Genomic DNA, 25280 nt, shown 5'->3' on the forward strand with positions numbered 1-25280 from the left:
GCTGTATATGCAGTCCAGTGCTTACAAGCGGTCCTGTGATCACAAAGGTGTTTATGGGCCCTGCACTCAAACAGATCTGCTGTACAATGTGGCAAAGAAAATATACATTTAGTAAAGACAGGGGAAGTCAGCCCTTTTTCTTCTTTTTATAAAACAGCAATAAAAATGCTGAAAATGTCAAAAGAGAATCTCTAAGGAGTAAATGTGTTCAAAATGAACAGAATGCTGAGGTGTACTATTCCGTTTGTTTTGTGGATCAAATATTGTAATTTCTTCTTTATTCCAATAATCTTAACTGAGTAGATCATGTGCACTGTACTTTAACATGAATTTGCCAGTGAATACACTGCAGATGGCTTTCTCGTGAGTATCGATCTTTTCATTGTGTATAGCACAGAAGTAAATTACATGACGTGATTCACAAAGTAATTGCCACACTCAAATCAAAGTGTAATATGGGTGTGTTTTCCTCTCCTGATTTTGCACAGAGCAATTTTATGGAGGTTTCACTGTGTTTAAACCTGCTGTATAATGCTTAATCATCTTTGATTGCTAGTATTCAAAGCCATTTTTAGGCTAGGTGCAGTTGTTATTGTCTTAGCTGCTAAGACGAGAGTAATACATGGTTGAAACAGTAATGCTGATTTAGAGTCCGATAAAATCGTCTAATTTATACACTTGTCATGCTTATTCTAGCTTAATTTCTCATATCCCTGGGAGACTTTTAAGAGGGTTATAGCCATTTAAAAATAGTTTTTTAAGGAGTAATAAAAAACATGTCTATTGTTGGAAACAGCTCCTAATGTGCAGTCGAGGTAAACAAATATTCGCTAGCCTTACAGTTTGCAGAGATTTTCATTTTCCAGTCTGGCTTTCCTAGAGGCCAATTAACAGCCAGTCAAACAGGCCAAGCTGTTTAGCTCTCTGCTAGACCAGTTTGGGTAACAGCAAAGCAGGCTGCCATGCAGAGACTCGTCATTTTGGCATAGAAGTGTTAATGGCTCCAGTATCACCAAAGAAGAAAACATGTCAACGTATTTTCAGTCAATCTAAATTTAGCCCTGTTAATGTATTTGAACATGTTCAAAGACAAAAGCATTCAAAATATATACGTAAGGTGGTCACTCACAGATGATGGTGTTTGCTACTGATTCTATTTTCTGGAACTTAAAGTTTAAATTTAAAATTGATCAATTTGAATTTTTTCATTCAATTTAATGAAAAAGTATTTAAAAAAAAATACTGTGATTACAGTGATGAAATGCAAGAAGCATTTATAATGCTTTTTTATGGACATAGTGTAAGAGATTAATATTTCTAGAGAAGATTGTGTCTTATATGTACTTTTTTTGTATAAGTCTCTCAAATAATTTCACTTTGAACTCTAGAAAGGATCATACTCCAGAGAGGATTTTTCTTGCTATACAGGAATAATTAAAAAAATGCATTCAGTGGATTGTAAATTATCAATCATAGAAGTTAGAGCTGGAAAATGCCTATTACATGATCAACTCTCTCTCTTTGCTAGTGTGGGGTGTCATCTCCTGACAGAGCATATATGAGATATTAAACTTCAAATTTGTCAATAATTTTTGGCTTCAGAATTATTATTTTTTTCAAATAAAAGTTCATTTGACCTGTGGATATACAGTGGAAAAAAATATGGGCATATATGCCAGCCAGTTCACATCCATTAGAACTAATAACTATCTTGGAGGATCATAATTGATGTACTCCTTTTTACATTTACATCAAGCACATTAAAGAGATTCTTAAGCCACTGTCAACCTTAGACTGAACTGGGTAGCAAAAAGGCACTGTAGATCTTTGCACAGTATGTACACACAGTGGCTTTTACTTCTGAAGGTTTGTAAAAGCAGAGCCTTTTCAGGCAAATAGTGAGTTACAGAGGCATGGAGGGGTTTGCTGTGGGTTGGAACATTGATAGCGAGGCAATTAGGAACTCAAATTGAATATTAAAGATTGATATACATAATGGGAGCACTGCATGCATTACTGCCTTGTCTTTCACATTGAATTAACATTGGTAACAACTAAATTTGGTGAAGCTCAGAATCTGTCAACAAATGTTGAGCAATGATGTCTTTAATATTCCCAGGCATGTGGCTGAAAACCTTTTGAAGGCTGAGGGGTGGAAGGCGGCTTCCTGTTTGTAAGTCAATTCTTTGCAAATTTTGTTTCCTGCAGTGCTCTCTTGGAAAAATTTGAGTTCCTTTATTAGCATATATTTTAGCATGGCTAATTTCCCCTGTGTTCTGTAATAGTGATAAGTGACTTGATCTTTTCTTTCTGACATGTAACCAAGCCAAAAGGAAAAAGGATTCTCCAATATAGCATCACCCTGGGGATGAATGTTGCTCTTACATTTAGGCTGTGTTTTGATTTGTTTGTTTTGTTTTGTTTAAGTGCATTGCTTTATACTGCATGCCATAGGGGGATGTTTGAATGATGAAGCAGTACGGGGTACATCACTCAGTAGTATGTGACAGCATCTGGTTCAGATTTACCATCTGTATTTGTGCTGAGTTTATGAGGTCTCAGCTCCTGGATTTACTTTGGATTATTTATCCAATACCTTGCAGTGCAATTGGTGGGGCAGCCCAGTTTATCTGTCTTTAATTACATTTTATTTCTCTGTGGAAAGTGTTTCTGTCTCCCCGATCCTGGGAGCAGATGCAAGGCTATTTTTGTTTCCGTGCTGGGCATGATTTTCAAATGTGGCTATTCTAACAAGGTATCTAAATCCTGCAAGTGGATGCTCAGATCCCCAGACAGGTGTGTAAAAACCTGTTCCCTTCAGCCAGGTTTCATTTTGAGTTTCCAGCTGCTGGATTTAGTCAATCTTTTTAGATTCCTATTTTTTAAAAACGGGCTGCCTGAGACAACGATCTTTTCTGGTGAAATCCACGTTTTGTTAAAGGTGAGCGGACATGTGTGCTAGACCTGTTGGTTAGCTGAGAGTTAAACTGCACAGAACATGCCTGTCATCCTGGGGCAATGAATGCATGCAAGGTTTTCTCAAGTCCACATAATGCACATTCTGCGCCTGCAAGGAGGCAGAGCTGTTTGGTGTACGTACCTGTGAATGGCATCCATTTTTTAAAAACATCTGCCTAGGTACATGCGTACTCCCCAATTCAGACTCCCCAGTTTATTCCTTAGCACAGGGACCTCCCATACTTAGACAATCAGGTGGGGGAAGATAGCAGTTTCTTTTCCTTTTAAATGTGAAATAGTATCACAAATACATAGCACTAAAGAATCAGCTTCCAGCGTGAGAACAAAAGGTCTGAGACGTAGGGGAAGGGGTTATCCTGGCAGGATCTTTTGGTTGAATCCTGCTTTTCTGTTCTGTGCAGGGCAAATGTTAATTGGTTACCAATATATTGCAGGGTAGAAGAAATGTGGAGGGTTTTTTATTTAATGTTTGAACGTTACATACCAATCATCACGACTTTGTGTGTGTTCCATTCCTTAATCAAACTGTTGTACTGTAAAGACCACAGTTGACAAGGAGCGTGTTTCCTGCTTGGCTCTCTGTAGGTAATGCTGTCGTTTTGACAAATCATGGAATAATATTTAGGAAGTCAAAAGAGCCCACCTTTATTTTAACTTGAATTTTGGTGACTAACATCTGTATGTGACCACCCTATGTTTATACAGTAGGTAAATAATACCTCCGGGGGCCATCCATCAGTTCCATGATTTCGCAAGAACACAACCCCCCTCCTCTCCCATCACCCCAAGAGGGTACAGTTTAGTGAACCAAGAAACGATGCTATCATGGCAGGCAGGCAGGCAGTCTCCTCATTTCGTATGCTGAAGGCATACATCTCACTCGGCTCCCACCCTCTTCCCCCTCCCCCTCCTGCATACTGTTTGTGCTCTTGATAACATGATGAGAATGATGACTGGCCCTTATGCTGCGAACTTCTCTCCCTTCCACATGGATTGACAGTCTCAATCTTGCTTTCAGGTGCATGCCAAATTCCGTTATCCTTTCTACTATGAAATGTGCTGGTATGTTCTGGAGAGATACGTGTCCTGTGTGACCCAGCGCTGTCACCTCAGCAAAGAGTACCAGAAAGAATCAATGTTAATTGGTGAGTGAATCCTTCGAGTGCATATTCAGAATGGATGCTGGCACCTTAGGCTAGTCACTGCTTTGGCTTCTGAAAAGCAGATTGTAAATTAAAGTGGAGAACTGTAGAGAACCTAATGAATTATTTCAGTATTGGGGGGTGGGGAGGATGTGAGACTCAAGCATTTCACTGAAGCGCCAACCTTCCTTGGATGATATTTATTGAGCATTCCTTCAGCAAATGGATCCCAGAAAAAATAATTTCAGATTTATTTATTTCTTGGTTTCAGTAATGTTTATATTTAGATGATCTGCCAAACATTTGTGGATTTACTGTCATGTTTGGCATATTCCCTTATCCTCCAGAAATATCTGCATTGCAAGTGTGCTCTGGTGGGTTAGATTTTTAGCCCTTTTATAGCGCTTTTCATCAGCAGAATGCATTTCTATCAGCCACTAGATCTGGCTCCTTTTTCTTTCCTTTAATCTCTGGTTTGACTTCTCCCAAACTGGGGACTGACTTTCAGTTCTTAGAATCAGGAAAGTGAAAATAACTGAAAAACAGTAGCTGAAAATGGACCATGATGGAGATGGATGCAAGTTACCAAAGTGGGAAAGCATCAGGTATCTGTGCAGTCATGAGCTTGGAGCAGGTGTTACAGCCTGAGTTCTAGTCTGGCCTGTCAGCTCTTTTTCGCATTGAAAGGGACACAGGGCCACGTCATCCTGATGATTTGGGGCTCAGAAGGGCTACAAGGAGCTGAAGTATTAGCTGAATCAGAGTGGTGTACCCGGAACTGCAGAGGAGCTAAAGTATCATCATCTAACCCTTGTCCCCCACTGTAAACACCCAGTGCACATCACTGTGAAAACAATGTTTGCAAACTGCAGAGGTTGTGGAGAGAGTGGCCAGCAACAGAGAGGAGAATGGCATTGCACTTGAGTGAGTGGTGCTGCCAGAGCTGACACTGTGGAGACAGTCTGAGGTTCAAAGGGATTTCCCTGCAGATCTCAGCACATTAGTGTGGATGGAAGGTCACATTTCATGGCTTCTTTGTGGGTCATCAAACCCCTCCTCTGAAGAGTTGGTGAGTCAGGAACTCCTGAAGTTTACTATCTGCCTTGTGCTGAGTAGCTTTTCCCTTCTGCAGTCTTGTCCTACAGGAAGGAGTGAATTAGCCCCTGGGATTGCCTTTTCAAAGAAGTAAGGACAAAACTGTTGGCCTTTGTATCCCCTGGAAAAGTGTGTTGCAGTCCTTGGACGTAGTGTAGGAAAGAGTTTCTTCCTGCTCAAGAGGCAGGGGTTCAGGATCAGTAAGATGCATGAGATCAATACATTTCAGAGCAACTTAAGTGTGAAGACTGGATGGCTCAGGAGATTGATCATGAGACATGGAGCCTTTCCCTTCTCAGGGAAGCCTCTGCTGTGTCAGCTCTGTAATGACCAATAGCAGTCCGGTGACCCTTGTGAAATGTGTCTCGCCTCCTGCTCCTACTGGGGTGGCATCAACAGCATATAAGAAAAACAGTTGGCACCAATTAAGCCCTGTGGCAGCAGTCTCACTAGATTAAATCATTGGATTGATGGGGCACGGTGGTTAAACACTCTTCCCTGCTCTGGAAGTGGTGATTCTCAGCTAGGGTTGAGGCAGCATGGAGAAGCTTGGACTTCACTGCGCCTGTTGTACCTGTTTTCTGGATACAGTGAGTACTGTGATATCCCATGGGCTGTGGGGCCAGCTCTTTTCAGGAGCACTACAGTGACTTGAACTGAGAATTGTATGGCAGATCCAGAATCCTTAGATGCCCGCTGCCAGAAGAACATGGGGTCTTGCAGAGTGACCAGTGTGACGGTGGGGAAAGGGTTAAAAATAGGGAACTTTGGGGCAATCAACTAGAAAGGATGAGAGGGGGGTGACATCTTGAAACCCCCCTGAAGAGCTGGTGAGCCAGAAACTCCTAAGGCCCTGGCTTTCCTCCACACTCACTCCCCCGCCCCCACAGTTTTCAGTGGTTTGAACTTTAAAGAACATACGAAGCCCTGGAGGGGAAAAGGTCACCATGAAAAACAAGGGCAAGAATTGTTGGAGCAGTCAGGATAAAAGATGGATGCTGCAGGTGACTGGAGAAGCAGCAGCAATCTTTGAAGAGCTGCTGCCTGTAGAAACACTTAGATGTAAAAAGCAAGTTTCTGAAGTGCCCTGAGGAGAGGAAGGATGCACTGAGTAATGAGAATGTGCTCTAAGGTCAAGGCACCTTTTCATCTGCCTTAGGGTTACATCAGGACAGCTCATACCTGGCAGGCACGAGGGGCCAGGGCCAGGGCAGTTTGTAAGGTCGAGCTGGAGCGAGTGCTGAGCTGAGCATTGGAAGTGGGAAGCTGTGCCAGTCTCTGGGTGCTGTGGAAGGCAGTTCATTCACAGGCCAAAGCGCACTAAGATTTTACATGGCAGATCCAGTGAGACAGTCTCTTCCTCTATAGCCACTAGGCCCGGGGAGTGAGAATGGGTTTATGTGTAAGGAAGGCTCCTGTTCCTGTAGCAACAAAGGACAATCAAGTATGTTTTAGTAACTGTTCAAATCCCTTCTTTAATCTAGCTCTCCCTAGTTCTCAGTAACCTGTTGGAAGATTGACTTTTTTCCCCAGGTTGTCCATCATATCCATATGAATTTGCTTTTGTAGGGTTGGGCATGAGGCATACAAGAGATAGAGCCTGGGAACTTCCACACCCAAAGTGCAGACCACTGCTGCATGAGGTAACAAAGCATCAGTCACGAGAGGGAGGTGTGATCAAAAACAGGTAGCCAGTACGTTCCAGTAACACTACCAACCCTCATCACACACGTGAGGATCTTGATCCACCCTCACTGGCTTGGACAGACACACATGTTTTATGCTCCTAAATGGTCTCTGGCAAAAGCGGAGTTCATCTGCAGGCTGGAGCCTCCAACTTCATGTCATTAGTATGTCCATATGCACTGGTGTTATACCTTGGCTCCCTGGCACCTAGGTACACTTTGTCCCCCTTTAAGAAGCGGACATTTATGCATCTTTGTCACAAGCTGTTTTTTAATTCATGGCAGGAACTTATCTCCTAAGTAATTTGCTGTGAAGGAGCCACCAAATGCTGTTCAAAGTCACGTCTCGTATCCACTTAGTCACCACATTTGCTATTTTTCTCAAAGAGTTTTAACAGACCAGAGCAGAGACAGCATTTCCTCTTCATAGGAGCTGTGCTGGCTGTTTTCACTGAGTTGTGTGGCTTCTAATGCTTCCTTATCCTGCTCTTGGTTATGCTTTGTGGTCATGTCTCCAGTACTCAAGTGAAACTCCCCGGTCTGCACTTGGTGAATCACCTGGGGTTCAGGAGATAAGCAGTACCAACCTCAGGAGCAGGGGTTCTGTGTAGAAGAGTCAGGAGGTTAAATGTTCTCAAGAATTTGGGTGCTTTGACTTCTTCATATTTCCTTTGGAGCTGTTGAGGTCCTTAAGGTGCTGTATCCTCTTCTCTTCCTGGGAGAGCGCTCCCTCTGCTAGTGATGTCTTGATTTCCCATAAGAGCCCCCTTTGAGGAAGCATTTTCCCACAGGCCTCCTTGGTGAGTACTGAAGTAAAGTATTTAACTTCTCTGCAGCCTCTGCATTAGCTTTGACTGTCCTCCTCACTCCTTGGTCTCCTGAGTCCCATGCATTCTTTAGGGGAATCTCTTATGATTAGCCTTACTGTTTGTGGCTGGTTGCTGCTGCTTTTTCCCCTCACCATATCTTTTCCCTGGCATCACATGTGCTGACATTCTGCTTATCTATACCTTTTGGGGTTTTGAAGCTTGCTGTATTTCATCCTTAGGGATGCCTCAAGGTGTGCTGCTTTTTTGACTTTTCTGAATCCCTTCTGCTGCAGAAAGTAGCCTTGTTGGATTCCAGAACCTAAGAAGAGGGAGGGAGGCCTGGCTAAGACTTTAGTGGGAGGGGAAGGGGGTGGCTTCTGGAACTCACTGCATGGGCTTTTTACTGAATCTGGGGGGAGCCAGTGCCCCATGTGATGGTGGAGCTTGCTGTGCTGTTCTTAGATGTTCTCATTGGAAAGTCACGATTACTTGGGTTTATGTAACCATCTGACAGTATTTTTCATGTAAGAAAGGGTGTTAATCCCAGTGTCCTAGGCAGATTCCAGTCTAGGAAATTACATTTTAATTCCCTAAAATTCCATCTCCAGAGTTTGGACAAGGCTGTCTAGAAAGCAGAACTTCCTCTCTGGTATTTTCCAGAGTAAACGGCTCCAAAAACGTGACATTGATGGTATCAACAGATTGCTGCTTCAGATGACACTTGGGTAGGCCAGCAGTTGCTGTCATGATGGGTCCATTGAGAGTCTCCCAGATTTTGCTGCCTTCCTGATTTTGCTCCCCCTTCAGTAATAGATGCCTTTGGTTCTGTTCCGGTCTGTGCAATGTGGTACTGGGTAAACTTCCCATGATTGCATTCCTAGTTTTATTACATCATGTTTAAGTATGCTGAGATTACGAACCCCAGATTCAGAGGTGAGTCCCAATGTGAAAGATCATCCAAATTGAGGAATTTACTGGTGTAGTTATTGTGTTATAATTGTGGTGCTACAGTTACAGCATAAGGATTTCCTTTGTGGACATAGAGATCCTGGAATACAATGGCTACATTTGAAATGGGATGGAAGAAAGAGACCTTGTTTTTTTCCCTGTTCCTCAGTCACAGAATAACTTTCCAGGCAGTAGCTTTCCTACCTGGTTAGCGTGTGAGAGTCTGTTATTTCTCTGATCTGTTCCATAGGAGGGCAGGAGATCAGGGGAAGCAGTGACATAACAGCAATTGCAGGCAGCTGAGAAGGCACTGAATCTCATTCTTCGTCTCCCTCCAACTGTGGCATTCGTCTTGCTGGTTGGGATCAAAAAGGGCACTCTATATGAGTTCCCTACCAGATCTGAACATGTGCCGCTTCGAGATGGACATGCCTTCGGGATTCTTATTCTTATCATTATCAAGTCCGTGCTGGACATTTTCAACTGCAATTGACCTAAATGTGTCCTTCAATGAGATAGGAATCTTGAGACTGAACTGACAAAGAGTAATTGGGAGAAGATGCGGCGCTAGTCGGTAACATGCTCGCTCTGTATCCTGCAGCTTTTAATATTTCCACTGTAAGATGTTTTCACAGGAGGGCTCTGACTGTACATTCAGCCTGGTAGATAATAGAAAAGCATCCTCTGTGATGGTGAAGGTGCTATGCCTTTTTTTCCCCTTTCACAGACAGTGTAGTGGATCTGCTCATTGACAGAGAAATCGTGGAATATGTTAAATGATTTTTATCTGGGAAGTTCCATTCAATCAGATTCCTCTGGAGTTCTTAGTGCTTTGTGCCAATAATGATGCCATCATTTCTCTTAACATGCCAATATAAAAATACTTACTTGAAACCTATTGCTCACAAGCCAGAGAGCCAGATATGGGCTATGAATGGGGGTTCCTCTTGCAACAGAAGAATGCATATTGTTTCCTATGTACTGCTGGAGGGAAGTTAAGAACATTAATTATTATACCTAGCTGTTGTTGGCCTTTACTTTTCAAAGAATGCAATCCTCTGTTAAAGAAGGCAGCTGTGTACAATCATCTCTGCTGTACAGGTGGGCAAACTGAGAAGGGGAAGTGAAATGTTATACCCAAAGACAAATATGGACTTAATGGGGTATATGGCAGAGTGGTCAGGTGTCTCACTATAGCTGGTAGAGCAGGGGTGGGCAATTTTTTCAGGCGGAGGGCCGCTTACTGAGTTTTGGCAAGCCATCGGGGGCCGCATGACAGGCACCCAGGGGCAGATAAATATTAATTTTCTAAATTTTTTAGGGGCCCCGTGGGCTGGATAGAATGGCCTGGCAGGCTGCATGTGGTCCACGGCCCGCATTTTGCCCGCCTCTGTGGTAGAGCATGAACTCAGGCCCCACTCTGTCCCGGGGCCAAAGGCTGCCCACAGTTGACCCAGCTATAAGAGAGTCATTCAGGCTGGAGAGGAGTCAGATATGATGCAGCCTGCATCACCATCTTGTGTTCTGTGGGCTGTAGAAAGGGGCAGGAGTTAAGCGCAATGGCCCTCTGGGCTGTTGATCTCAGGAGGACTTGGCGTTGATGGAAGGAGCCAGTTGCTTTAGAACAGGGGTGCCCAACCTTTTTGACTGTGGGGCTGGATCATGAACTTTTTATCACCCAGTGGGCCAGTGAGCCATATTCAAAGACCTCACAGGAAGTGGTAGCACATCACTCCCCCACAAACGAAAGTACAACGTTTACTTTCGTTTCCCATCGCAGCACCTCAGGGCTCAGAAAACAGCTTGGAGGGCTATATGGCGGCCTGCGGGCTGTATGTTGAATAAGCCTGCTTTAGAAGCAAGAAGCTCCTAGCTCTTTGCCTGGGACTCAGACGCATGTCCCTTCCTTGCATGGAACCACATCACCACAAAGTTCCCATACCCAGAATGATGTGCTCATGCTGTTTCCCTTCCTGCCTTTTTTGGAAGGGTTTGGTTGGGGTTGGAGCAAGACATGCCTAGGCCAAGGGCAGAGGTGTAGATTAAAAGACATAGCTTGTATATGACATTTACAGTGATGGCCACAGGCCCCCCGGTGCCATACTTAGTCATCAGCTGGGATCTCAGTCTTATGGGCAGCTGCTGATACCAGGGGAAGACTTTTTTTTAAATCCATTTAATAAATTGCTTTGAACAGTGAGAACAGTGCAAAGCATTTAAGCATGTTGAAAGATTCAGACCCCTTTCCCATGTGGCTATTTAGACCATGCTTTGGGTAGGATGGTCTAAAAAGGGACAGCAAGGAATGGACCAAACCCTTGTTAGGACTGTTCTTTAAGCTGCTTTCCTAAGCCAGGTGTGAGCCTAAACCAGGAAACAGCCTGGAAAACTAGCTTGCAGGTGGTCTTAGCTGGGGGAGTTGCTCAGTTCCGGTCAGCAAGGCCCTTTTCTTTAGAGAGATTGGGACAACAAGCAAATGGAAAAGGAGACAGTGGACTCCCAGTTTGGGGTTAATGTCTTGTTTTCCTCTGAATCATAACTCCTGCCTACACCAGTGCAAACTGTCTCAGTGCTGTGACTATGCATGACTTGCACCCCTGCAGCTACATCAAAGAACCGGGGCCATGGACACCAGTCTCATGCGGGGACTTGCTCTCTTCCCCAAACACTGGCTCTGCTGCAGCTGTGCCTGGTGCTGGCAGCTGGCAAGGCCTCCCTACCCCTGCTAATGACCCCTGAATACGTAACACAGGTGACATTTTAAACAAACAGATGTTAACAGAGGTTCCAGTTAACAGAGCTAGTGAGGCCTAGGGGATCAGGTCATACCTCTACCACCAGCTTTGGGTGACCCTGGGTAAGTTATTTTCTCTCCTGGTGCCTCTGGAATGTGTGATTACAGTCCAGCACTATAAAACCCTTTCAGCTCTGGGGACTTGTAGACAGCCTTGAATGGCGTTTAAAAAGGTAGTGTTTTTTTTTTAACCTAAAAGTTGGGTTATGTTTCCTAGCACAGTTCAGTTTCCTAGCATAGACAAAGCTGGGGGGCAGGGTAACCCAGCACTGGGGAGAGTGAGCAGAGACCTATGGAAGGTGTTGCCTTCCCTTCCTTTATCACCGTGTGAATAATAGATGCACCGCCACTGAAGGCTGCATTTGATTATGTTAACGCTTTTACTGCAGGGGAGAGAGGAGGAGGACGTTTACCTTTGCTCTTGCCAGGACTCAATCTGGCCATGTCCAGCCTGATCCAAGTGGCCCAGTACTTATTTTTTGGGATTGCTGTTTTGTTCTTCAGAATCTGGGATTAAAAAAACAACACAGCTTTAAAAAAACTCCCTCCAAAATTAGGTTCTAGCCATTACGGTATTAAAGAGAGCATTCAAAATGGGCCCAAATATAACTGAAAGAATGATGCATGGCCTGATTTTTGCAGACACCAAACAATAGCCCAGCAGCCCCTGATAAGTGTGAACTGCCCCATTCCTTTCTATCAGGTGTTAACTAATGCAATTCATTTTACCAGTGTACACAAAGCCTTTTAAGGATTTTTTTCCCCCCAGAATACCTTTCTGGCACAAGCCCTTTGAAGTTAGCAATTAAGCAAGGGTAGCCCAAGAGTAGCCATTTTACAACTGGCTGCTGCTGCCTTTATCTTTCTCTCTTCTCCCTGGTAAGTGCTGTTCATGCTTCCCGAGGAGACGGCACTACCTGTGCAAGACAAGGTGCTGGCTCTTCTGTCAGGGAGATTTGCAGTGGCACCTTTTAGCCTTTCTGCTTCTGTATTTCCTGGGAGTTTTACTGCTGTAGTGTAGCCAGATCCCGCTGTCCTTTCTCAGGCAAAATCTGTGGGGAGGTCCAGTAGAAGTTTTGACTGAAGACAAACTGTGGGTGGACTCAGGTTTTTGGCGCGGTGAAAATAAGCAAATGAAAACTGGAGAGAAATGGTCTTAGTTGCTCATTTGCTTGTGTTTTGCTGCATCCCCTTTCGTCCTCCTGTGGATAGATTTCTGTTGCTAGTCTGTGTCACTAGTGCAAGCTCTAATTAACTCTGCCTCCAGGAGTATTTTTTCTTAGACGTTCCCTTTTGTTGCTAACCCCAGTTCAACTCTGCCAGCATTAGCAGCAAAGAAGGTGCTAGTCTTCTTCTGTGAAAGAACTGGTCTGATCAACATTGCACTTAAGAGATCAGAGCTTTGGAGTTTTCTCCAGCACCTTTTGGAAATGCTGTCACCACGGGCACTCACCTGGACTCTGTGAGAGTGGGATTTTCAGTGGAAAAAGCCCAGGCTAGGATAAGCTTTGCCAATTGGAGACTTCACCTTTCTATTTATCTGTAAGTTGCCCTGTGTGCATTTGAGGCTGTGTTAATAACAGTAACAGTTTTTACATTGGGCTGTTCTCCTCTTGTCCTTGTGCTTCAGATTCCCCATCTCTGAAATAGCATTATTTACTCCTTCCTCTCACAGTTAGAAGAGGCATTTATGATGCTGCAAGATTATTGGAAGAGAGCTATCTTGCAAAATCCACCATTACTATGTTAACTTCATTGGCAATGATCTGCCAAAGAAAAAATAGGCAAAGCAGTCTCTTCTGTGATCCCTAAAGAAAGCTTGAAGGAGTGATGGTGACTTTTAAAAGGCATTTTTTTCTCCCTCCTGTTTTGGCTTTTATCTTAGAAATAGGAAGAATCTAAATCTGGTCACGTTTGGTTTTGCTGGAAAGTTTAAAATGCATATCAAATGTGTGACTTGTGAGCTTTTCCCCTGTGAATTGAACAGATTCACAGAAGTCTTGGGCTGGAAGGGACCTTGTGAGCTCATCAGGTCCAGCCCCCCCTGCTCTGGGCAGGAAGGATTGCCAGGGTCGGATAACCCCAGCAAGGTGTGCGTCCAGTCTCCTTTTGAAGATCTCCAAGGTTGGTGCCTGCACCAACCGCACTGGGAGTCTATCCCAGAGTCTCGTCACACGAACCGTGAAGTTTTTCCTTATATCCAGTCCAAAACCTTCTTCTAGGAGTTTGACCGTTGGTCTTGGCTTTCCCCTGGAGCAGGTGGGAGACTGAAACTTTGCATGGATCACACTTTTCTTAAATGTTGCTCGATGACTTGAGTTGAATACAAGTTAACCAAACTGTTTAAAAACACCTGAATGAAGTTTACTCTCTGACACGTGTAAGAGCTGGGTGGTACCCTGTGCCTCTCGGATCAGGCAATAGCTGGTCCTATCAGGTGGGAACGATGCAGGTTCTGTACTAGGAAAAAATAATTTTATCTTTCTCTCTTTCAGATGCAAAAAGAAAACGCAGCATAGACAGCTTCTCATCAGATTCCTGGTTAGACATGGATGAAGAATCTTGTGATGCCCACCCCCGGGAGGAGAAGGATGACAGCTTGGATCAGAACCCCAAACCCGTGGGTGACGGCTCCTCCTCGCCCAACAGCACACACTCCGAGGGGAAGGAAGGGGCTGGGAGGAAGCAGAAAGCCACAGTAATGCGGTACCTCAAAAGAACTTTGTCCAATGAGTCAGATGACAGCGTGAAGTCGACAACCCCCACGGACTATCCCAAAACGCCCACAGGGTCACCAGCCACAGAAGTCTCCACCAAATGGACTCACCTCACAGAGTTTGAATTGAAGGGTTTGAAAGCCCTGGTTGAAAAGCTTGAATCCCTCCCAGAGAACAAGAAGTGCGTTCCAGAAGGCATTGAGGATCCCCAGGCTCTGCTGGAGGATATGAAGGTGGGTATGACAACTTTTACAGCCATGCAATCTGTATGTCAGGGGCTGTACACCATAATGGGTGAGGAGAGGGAAGCTGGTGTCTGCACATATTCATCTTCAGTGCAGGGAAGCCTGCTAATGCCCAGAGCTTCCTTCTGATCTGACCTTTCTGCTACTGTGATGTGGAAGGGGGAATGTTGCATGCTGGACCTTGTAGTCTGCACAGACCATATCTCCGTACTCTGGTTACAGGGATCTGCAGTCTGATTCATTTAATTTGACCCAAACTGGCTCTCAAAGCTGCCCTCTGTGTCAGGATGTCCGAGTGCCCTGGCAGTACTGTGCGATACCTGTTGCAAAAAGCACGCCTGGAGAGAATCCTGTTTAGTATAGAAATCATTATTAATCAGCCCTTTTAATCCGCTTGTTTTACAAGTTTATCTGATTAACAGAGCCCCGTGAAAGGTACAATATTCATATACTTGACTCTGGTGCTGAAAAAACAGACATCTAGTTTTCTGTCACTTTCTTTCCATTTTTCCCTTTTCTCCGCTTTATTTTCCCTATTGCTCATAGCAAGGTGATGCTTACTGTTCACTGGTCTAATTCTGTCCTCAGAGATGGTGGTATGAGTGTCACTGACAGAAATTCTTCTAGAGAAGTAATGTGATATCTGGGATTGTCCAAGAGCGATGCCCTTGTGCTGTAGAGATGATAGGGAAATCTAAACAACAGGCAAAATTCATGACTTTCAGTGCGTTCTAGTCCCAGTTCTGCCCAGATCTGCTGTGTCACCTTCAGTGAGTCATTTAACCTCCTCATGCCTTGGTTTTCCCTTATGTATAGCAGGAAGATCTCTACTTCTCTTTGTCATAAGAGCAATGTAAAGATAGTCAGTCAGTGTCTGGTTGTTATCTGATCAGTTCCAGTTAGAACAGACAAGGCTCCACTTTTGTCAGCCCTTCCTTTATAAATTCTTTACTTCTGTGTATAATCTGTCCATAACCACCGTGTGGAAGTGCCATCTCTAATCTGGAGGCTGCCTGTCTCTACTTCCCATCTTTTACAGTCATGACAAAGCTGTAAACTAAACAGCCTCTTCTGCGTACCAGTCCATGTTACAGGGCTTCCAAAGCAACTGGCTCTCTTACTCCTTCCTGATTTCTCTCCCCCCTTCTGTTTTGCTTTGTAGGACAGGTGTTGGAACCCAGTCGTCTGGTGACTGGATGATATACCCACAGGGAGATCTTTTACCTAGTATTTCAAGTAGCTCTACTTGTATATTTGTCCTTCTCAATCCTTCTTCATCTGTGTTTTTGGCTGTCCAGCTGATTTTTTTTTCAAGCGTTCTGTAGTATCAAACTTCAGATGCCCTAATTCATCTTGGTGTCTTTACATGTTTAGTTCTCACAGCCATACAGGAGGGTTGATGTCACATTTTATAATCTCAGGCAGGATACACTTAATTTTCTACAGTATAGAGGCCTTGGAAGGTGTTGAATGAACATGTTGCAAGAGTGTGTGTTTGATGGTATCAGAGTAGAAAGCTACACACTGAGTCCTCCATTTGGCCATTGAAGTGTAGACCTTACCAGCGTTGTGCTTTATGGAGTTTGCTTATGGTCATTGTTTTAGTTTCCTTCACGTGGATTCTCGTTCTGTAACTCTTGCCAATGCTGTTCAGGGCACTAAAGCACATTCTGAACTTCTCCTTAGCAGAAGCTTTAAAACACAGTCATCAGCATATTGTACATTGTTGATTAGGACTCCTTGTCCTGTTTTGAATATCTCATCCTTTCTTTTCTTATCGATGCCTTCTAGATGTGTGTGATAGTTGTGGAGATAGACTGTACTGCTCATTGTTGGCTCTGCGGTGGAACCATGAGCACTAACACCCAGGCCTGTGGTTAGACATCTAACCGTGCACTGCCTCTCTGTGTGTGGTGGTTTTCATTTATTTCTCTATTTTCAAATGTATCCTACTTTGTACAACAGATTAGAGATGCCCTGTTTACTGTGGCTTATGTGGCTCTTCTGTGAGGCAGGCAGTGTGTTTGGGGTAGAAGTGGAGGTCTGTTCCTCCCCCCCAGTATAAACTGTGTCACAGCTGTTTAGAAATGGCCCCAAACCCGTTTAAAGAGGACTGGTAAATAGGCAAGACCATCTTCCATGGACATGGAATCTGGAACCGGATGGCACATACTTTGTAAGCTCCCATGAGCACAGTTCTGATCTCTGCTTTTCATCAGCCACTCCATCCATCAGACCTGATCTAATTACTTGCTTTCTGCATGGTCTCCAGATAAACTGAAATGAGAGTTAAGTGCCAAGGCCAGGGCTTGAATTTGGGGTGGCAATAGAAGTGGGCAAGGAAGGGTGATAGCTTTCCTTTTCCAAGACTCACCCATGGTCCAGGTGGCACTTGCAACTAAGCTGTACCTGCTTGAAATGCCAAAAAGAAATGTCTTGCACAGTAAAGTGTGCAGATGCTCCAAAAAAACTTACATACTCCGTGTTCAGCTCTACTGACTGCCTTCAGGAAATCTACAGACTGTGTCAAGAACCATGGACTCAGCTTCCCCTTGCTGAAGATCAGGTGCCTAGCTGGTCAGTGCCTACGCTGAGCTGCTTGTACCAGTATAATACACTAGCAAAATACTCTTTGTGCAGATTGCTTTGCTATCAAAACTGTGTTGGTACTGGGATTGTTGAACCATCTTCCATAAACTAGCCCAATTCTCCTGCAATAAGTATCTGCATTAAGGGCTTCTGCCAGCACAACAGTTATCAGGCAGGGATTGTCCCTCTGACTGGCATAGTCACTGTGGCAAAAGTCTGTAGGGTAAATCTCGTTTTCAGTGGTGGTATCCTTATCCTTCACGCCTGACCCATTTATGGGAACAAAATAAATATCCCACACAGCATATCATGAAGATCCCCTCTAATGGTCTCAGTAGCCAAAGAGCTAACGTCGTGGGCATTCAGATAAGTACAGCTGGACAGTTTGTTCCTTGTTGAGATGACCAGGTTTAGTTGATGCCCCTTGAAGTGGGTGGTGTGTAGAGGAGCATCACTACATTACAACCTGCAGGCATATTTTGAAAGTTATCTTTATTCTCATCCTTTAAAAGGCAGAGATTTGCTTTCTTTGTAAACGAAAGATGATATTCAGGAGTAGCTAATGAGAGGATTAAGACTCTGTATTTACTTGTCTCGAATATGAAAAGTTACAAGAGGGTTTTCAGTGGGAATGTTAAGATCTTCTGTCAGAGGCTTGGAGTTCAACAGGAAACAGACCACGTTCCAGGCTGGGACTTGGCAGGATACAGAGAGGTCCCAGTTATCATGTTTCATGTGAAATTGTTAACTAAGAAACAACTGAAAACTGGCAGTTCATCATCACAGCTGGCTGAGTCCAGTGGAAGCCTGGGTAGTGCAGGCTGAGACATTGCTGCTTTGACCTGGCGTGTCAAATGTCTGTCTGCCAGGTGAAGTGGGGCACCCTTGTGCTCACCTTCCAGAAGAGGAAGATTTAGAAAGCCGAGGGACTGCATGCAGACAGACAACATAATGCTGGTCTGAAACATGGCTACCTGCTTCATTACATTGGGAGGGCCGTGGTGACAGCAGCAGGTCTCGAGGAGAGAAATGGATGTTGTGAAGATGTAAAGAATTCAGCTGAGCCATTATCAGCAAAGAATGACGTCCTTTAGATCAGTGGATCTTAATCGTTTTAGACTCAAGGCACTCCTCAGTAGATTTGAGGCACCCTCCATAACTCGCATGATTTGAGCAGCACCCAAAAACTTAACTTACGTATTACAGTGCTTATTACAATGCAGAGAGGTCAGGTAGGGACTGGGGCTGAGCCTGCTTTATCAGCTTTATCTCCTTACACCTCACCTGTTTCCTCACCAGGCACCTTTCAAAGGATCTCATGGCACCCCTAGGTGCCCACCACCCTGGTTGAGGATTGCTGCTTTAGATGCATGTAGAAGAGTTTGAGTTACTTTCTCTCATCAGTGAGATGGGGATGAGGTGTAAGATTTTTTTATTTTTTGGCAAGAGAAAGCGTTAATATTCCTATTTGAGCAGACATCATGTCTGGACCTGGTTTAGCAAGTCTCCTAGTGCAGTGGCCTTTGGACTTGCAGGTCAGGTGAGTGGCTTGGGGCTGGTCTGTGCACCAATCAGTCCCCCTCCCATGTCAGAATCTGGCCCGGAGAGCCCGTGTTGGCCCCACGCCACCCTGTGTGCAGGGCCATGGCCTTTGGTGTACACCCTGTGAACCCAGGGTGAGCCCCGCAGGCCATATGACATGGCAGTGGGAGCCATAGCTGGCCTCTGGGCTGCAGGCCAAGCACCCCTTTTCTAATGACTGCAGGTTTCAGTCCTGCCAAAGAGGCTTTAGTCATGAGACTTCGGTACAGATTCTGCTTTTTCAGCTTGTTCCTGTCCACACTAAGTGGTCCCAGCCTCCATCTTTTCTGAGGCAGAGCTCTGTTTCATGCTTAAAAGCAAGGGTCCTCAGACTCATTTGCAGAGTGGACCTCAGTGGCCGCATCTCCCAGTCACAGCCGAGGGAGTTTGAACCTGCATCTCTGACTTCTAAGTGCAGTACTGTAACCAGCAGGCCACACATTGGGCATTTTCCAGTTGCTTCCCCAGCCCTCCTTTTGAAGGTGGTCTACTAGACCTTGCATTTAATATACATTGGATAAACAAGCAAAGGACAGGGCCCATACCAAGGTCAGCATCTGTCTCACTGGTTCATCTCCACCTGGCCACATGCATCTTCCCCTCTTGGCTGCCCAGAGGTGAGCTTCAAGATGAGAGCTGCAGGCAGTTCCTAGTCTGTAGTGTGGTGGTTAGACCACTTTTCTGGGAACTGGGAGAGGTTCAAGCCCTCTTGGTGAAGTGTCCTAGAGTTGAGGTCTCTTGCCTCCTGAGCACATGCTTTAGCTCTTGGGCTGAAGTGGGAGGCCTGCCGCCTTTCCCTCCCATCTGTCAGTCACATTTTTTCTGTACCTAAAGTTTCAGGACTTCTCTGGCACTGGGTGATTCTGTTCCTCCAGGTGCCTGTGTGGCCTTCTGCACATGCTGGGAAGGGAGCTGCAAAATGAGCAGAGCTGCATCTGATCAAAACCATGTGGAAGTGCCAAAAATTGCAGTTATGCAGCGCAATAAGGGCCACGTAAGCACAGAAAGATGAAATAGGATTGAGGCCTTTGCCTCTGAGCTTCTGATAAATAATAATGGGGTGGATAGAAATGTAAACTACTAAGAAAGATGGTTGTGAATAAATGTCCAGTTGAATACCCCTGGTCTCCAGACACAGCTCGCTGCCTGAACCAAGGTGATTCCAGAGAGAATGGCTTTAGCAGCATGTATGATAATTAAATCTAGCCATGTGGGACAGCAACAGCCAGAAGAGGGGCTGGATCCTGCTTGTCTTCACCAGGAGAGAGAGTTTGGAAGCAGCCACTTGTTTCTCTGCAGTTAAAGTGGGATGGAGCAGTCCGGACTGTAAATCTGCCAACACTCACAAAATGAGCTCGGAGAGATGCCTGCCTAATGCCATTTAAAGCGCAGTATGAGTAAAAGGGATATGACTGGGCTGTAGTTCAGAGGTCCATATGCTGCTATCCATATCTGTCACGGGCACTAGCCAGTGAGTCCATTGCTCTGTGGAGCCAGCAAATGCTCCCCGTGGTGCTTAGAACCAGATCCACGTATGGCATCCTGCCCTGCCGTGGTAGGCGATCTTGCGGCATATTGGAGCGTGTGCCAGAGCCCACTGTGCTCAGTTTGGGAAGAGGGCCAGGCTCTGGCCCTATGGCACACAAGTGCCATTTGCCCACTTTGGCTGGATCATTACAAGGGGACAGTGCATGTAACTGCTTTGTGTTATTTTGAGCGCGTTTCCTGTTCGAACAATTACTGTATTTTAAGCTCCTTTTTATATACTGTTTGAAATTTCTAATTATTAAAACTCTGCCCTGGGGACTGAGAGTGCCTAGTGTCTATTGTTATCTAATTAAGCTTCTTCAAGAAGTTAGTGTAATCAGGAGCAACACCATTGACATCCATTGTCTGTGGTTATCTTGTCAGTTCAAATATGAGGTAATTTTCAACCCACAGATCTGTTTACTTTATTGGAGTGATTTCTTTTTGAACCTATTAAGGCTTGTTCTGGCTTCAGTCTTCAGCAGATTAGTGGGATCTTTATTAGACTTTTGACTTTTCCGGTGCTTGCTTTATAGCTACCTGAACCCAACGTGGGGGCTCTGCAGCTCAGGTTTTAAATACAGGACAAGCCACAGGGAGCAGAGCAGAGATATTCTCACTGTCACTGTTTGTTGTAGTTAAAGACTGTTCCTAACTGAGTACTGTTGGGTGTCTATGTTGAGTTACACGGTAATGAAAACCAATCCCAATGGCAGAAACTGTATGATCCAGTGAAACGCACCTGTGAGCTCTCTGGTACAGCGTGCTGGAGCAAAAACATTCATAGACATTAGGGCTAGAAGGACCTTGAAGATCAGTGTAAAGCCAGTCTCTTTTCTTGGTACCCTGCGTCTAGCCTGCCCACCTCCAGAATCGACATTAGTAAGTGCTTGGGACCCTGAGGGCCTTACCTCATTCATATAAACCGGAGCAGATTTTGCCCCTTTATCTACAGTATGGAAGGGTAGCCAACGGCCGTGCTAGTGTGCTTGGGCTGAGTGAGGTAGGGAGCTGACAAGTTACAATTTGCCATGCCCTTACCTTGTCTCGTGTGCTATGAAGCACTTTGATACTGTGACTGTAGCTTTGTCCTACACTGCTGATGCTGAAGAACTGCCGGAGGAAGCCGTAATGGAGCAGGGTCCTTCCAGTTTCTTCCTCGGTTTTTAGCGATTAAGTCGGTATTCTTTCTGTCCTTCTGAACACTGCAACAAGCACAACGCTGTGCCGTTTTCCGTGTGGAGCTTCAGAATTCTGTTTTCCATTAATACTATCGATGTGCTTTGTAATTCTTTGGCACTGTTACTGCACAAGAGGCTTTGCTTTGAGTATGACAAGGATCTTAGCAGTTCAACACACAGATTTGGAGTTGAATCATGTGGAGGTTTGGAAATCTATCCTTGCTCACAAGCACAAGGTCAGCCTGGATAAAAAGGAAGCTGTCGCTGATCAGGGTAGATCATTTGATTCTGTCCCACTGATAGCTGCTCTCCTAAGTTTCCAAAATAGCTCTGTTACTAATTATGCTGCTTTCATTTGAAACAGACCATTCTGAAGGAGCATGCAGATGACGATCAGAACCTTGCCATTTCGGGGGTCCCCGTTGTAAGCTGGCCTAAGAAGACCACAAAGGTAATGGACCCATGGTATTTCTAGACTCATTTTGCAATAGTTTGTTAAGATGCTTTTTATCGTCTATGTAGTCGATCAGTGGCTGTCAGCATGGTTATCATGATCTCTTCTTTTGCAATGGATTTATAATTTAATCAGATACTGAAGTGCAGCCTGTAAGTGTCTCAGTAGGGAGAAGATGGCCTATATTTCCATATTTGAATTGTTGGAGGCAACTATAAATTCAACTGTTCTCTGACAGTGTTTACATTCATGCAACAAGAGCACTGATGGTCCAAAAAAAAAAATGGCAGAGAGCCTCCAATTCTAGAGACCAATAGGGCTATTGTGGTTAAACTACACCAGTTTCTGTAACCACCAGCAAACAAGGGAGGAGTGTGGTGACTGTTGCATCCGATTGCCTTTGATTCCCCAGCATAAATGAGCAGATACCCATTCACAGACAGATAGACTGGGGGTGGCCTTTGGACCAAGTCTGAAATGGGTCCCAACTCTCATACTTCTGGAACTGTAGCAAGATGCCTTAACCACTCGTCCCTCCAACCCCACCAGAATGATGGGCCATGGCATAAAATCTTTAGGTAGACGACAGACTCCCGACTCAGCTGCAGCTGATAATGGTTGATCAGGTCACCCTGCTAGGATATTTTGGAGGGCAAGACTGATGTGATCAGAAGTCAGCCGATGTTTGGGACTCCCGTGACGAGACGAAAAAACACCTGTGCTGTGTTCCTTGAGACTGGGGCTTGGGGCAGTGACTAGGACCTTAATAGTATTGTACGGTTGAAATATGTTTCCGCGTGTGTTCATGCTCCTGTCCGTGTTTAAACGGGAACCCTTGATAGACGGATGGATGGATGGATGTTACAGTGACACTGTCGGGCTTGAGAAACACAACATGTAATTTACATTTTCTGTGTTTTAACCTTGCATCTGCTCATAAAACCCATATTAGTAGTTGCATGTTTTTTACTCTGTTGCTGCCTTTCTTTGAAAGAGAAAAGCCCTCAGTGCCAGCAGTGTCAGTGCTGAGGAATAATGCTACAGTACTGTAATAAAGAATTATATACGTGAGGGGGACACACACACACACACACACACGCACGCACGCACGCGCGCGCGCGCGATGACGGGACTGCAGAAAGGCGGGCTTTAGTCTCAAGTTTTCAAACAAGAACCAAATTTCAAATTGCAAAAATAAAATAAAAATCCTGTTTAGAATTCACTTTGAAAACGTATTTTTCTAGCTTGCATTTTGAAAAATTGAATAATTTTTTAGATAAAATACAGAAATGCAGTTTGGGTAGATGCTGGCCAAATAATTGTTGTGAAAATGAGTTAGTGGTTTCTTGGTACCCTTTCTAATGGGCAAGTGTTGGCATTGCACAAACCACTTCCACAAGCGGTTCTACTTCGTCTCCTGTGGTAACAGAGAGGCCAAGATGGAGCGGACGATGTAGACTTGTCAGAGAGTTGGTTCTTTGAAGCCAGACGGTGAAGCTTGTGTAAGGAGAAACGGTTTTTCTCTTTTTCCTTCTGATCCCCTTGAATGAGACAAGATTTTAAAGAGGAAAACACTTCAGGCTAAAATGAGTCTGTTGGTCTCGACAGCTGGAGGGTTCCACGACTGTTGGGCACACGGCTAACACCCAGCAGGAGTTTTGTCTGCAGCCCAGTGATTCTAATGTATGGGATATGAAACCCAGAAAGTGTGCCAAATTATATGTAATGGCTCCTTTCCTCGAGAGCTTAGGTGTAACGGGAAAAGTGGGTGCAGTAACATATGATAAGACAGAGGGTGAACAGTGAAAGGGCATTATAGCTGGTACGTAGTCTACAAGAGGGAGGGGGATTGTCTGATTCCAGGTCCCCAAAGAAAAAGGAAAGGAATGAAGTGAAGATAGTGAGTAGATGAGGCGGGCTGTGCCGTGTGCTGGGAGAAGTCCTTAGAAGAGGTTTAGAAAGAGAGAGCAACAAGTAGAGAAGGAAAAATAAAACAAATGCTGAATGCTAGACTGTATGGACAGAAAGGGAAATGATCCTAAAGAGAGAGTGGGAAGGGAGGGGAACAAGGAAGGGAAGGAAGGGAGAAAGAGAGAAGGGAGAGGAAGTAGGCAAAGATTGAAGAGTGATGGAGAGAAGCGAGGAATGGAGAAAACAAGGAACAGAAGGAGAGAGGCACTGGTGAAGCAAAAAACCCCTGTGGAGAAGGAAAGTGAATGATTTAAACTATGTAAATAATCTAGCTGTTGAATGGCTTGTTTAATTATATTGAATTGCTATTGAAAGAGCATTCATTTAATAATTTGAGTTGCATTGGAGCAGGTTTTAAATAGTACTGGTATTTGTGTATTCAAAACCGAGTCACGGTTTGTCTTATCAATTACTAGTTCGGATGAAGTGCCGGCAGCGTGCTCTGCTCTGTCTGGGCATGACACAAATCAGTCCCTTGCAGAATTCAGAATACTCACCCCCATCCTGTAACCAGGCTTCACAGTAGGTGACCTGGCAGTTGTGCAGGCTGGTTAGCTTAGCTGACCATGAAGAAATACCCTCCATCTATTGCTACCTGCTATATACTTCGTGTTGCATGGTCCATGTTTTGGCTTTTCTGTGAATGAAGAAGTGGACCTCCGACCCAGCCAGGACTGTTGGAGTCACTTCAGCTCTTGGAACACAAACAGTGTTTTAATAATAATAACAATACCTAGAAGTGATCATTAAAAGGGCCTGGGATCAAGTTGAAGCAACAAGGTGATGGGATGGAGTGGTCTTGCGATGAATGCGTACAGCTTGGAGCCAGGGGTCCTGGGTTTTGTACCCAACTCTGAGGCAGTCCGTCTCTGTGATATGAGGCAAATCACATGCTTTCTGTGCCTCTGTTTTCCAAACAGCACTTGTATTTAGGGGTGCAGCGATTAAAGATTTTCTTGGCCAATACCAATACCAACCATATCAGCCGATGCCGATCCAATAACTGATTTACTCCAGTTAAATCGGTGGAGCAGGACGGAGCCATGGGCAGCTCATCCAGGAGGCATGAGGGAGGGCGGTTCTGTGCCACTGCGTGCACCCCTGGGGGAGGCATGGGGGGAGCATGTGCCCCCCCCCAGACTTGTGCGTGGGGTGGTTGTGGGCTGCTTGCTGTGGACTTGGGGCTCTCTGCTCTGTGGCTTTTCCGGCAGCAGTGGGAGCGGCTAGTTGTGGGTAGGGGGCAAGCTGCCAGCACAGGGCTTTGGGGACAAAGCCAGCAGAGCGGAGAGCCTCGAGCTCACAGAGGGTTGCCTGCATCTGCCCTCACCCCACTTGGCTCTGCTCTGCTTAAAAGCCTCCCCCATGGTTAAAAATGGTGGTGGCGACACTTGAACTAAAGGTCATTTGCTATGGGCTCGGAGCTCTCTGCTGCATTGCCTTTGCCTCGGGAGTCCTGTGCTGGCCACGTACCTCCTGTCCGCCCAGCAGTGGGAGGCACAGCTCGCTGCCACCACTGCTGCTGGGTCAACGGTGGTGCATGGTTGGCATGGGGCTCCCGCGGCA

General features: G+C 45.1%; 1 protein-coding gene across 1 annotated transcript in view; it reads left to right on the forward strand.

Moving 5' to 3' along the window:
• The window catches only part of KDM2B (lysine demethylase 2B), a 136574-nt gene that overhangs the window by 59325 nt on the left and 51969 nt on the right, over positions 1-25280 (forward strand). Inside the window, exons 10-12 of the mRNA XM_006015198.3 lie at positions 3998-4124; positions 13948-14402; positions 21657-21743. Of these exons, the coding sequence (XP_006015260.1) occupies positions 3998-4124; positions 13948-14402; positions 21657-21743 (669 nt within the window). The remainder of the gene's footprint in view (positions 1-3997; positions 4125-13947; positions 14403-21656; positions 21744-25280) is intronic.

This window comes from Alligator sinensis, unplaced genomic scaffold (assembly GCF_000455745.1).
Source record: "Alligator sinensis unplaced genomic scaffold, ASM45574v1 scaffold628_2, whole genome shotgun sequence".
In the NCBI taxonomy this organism is placed as follows: domain Eukaryota; kingdom Metazoa; phylum Chordata; order Crocodylia; family Alligatoridae; genus Alligator; species Alligator sinensis.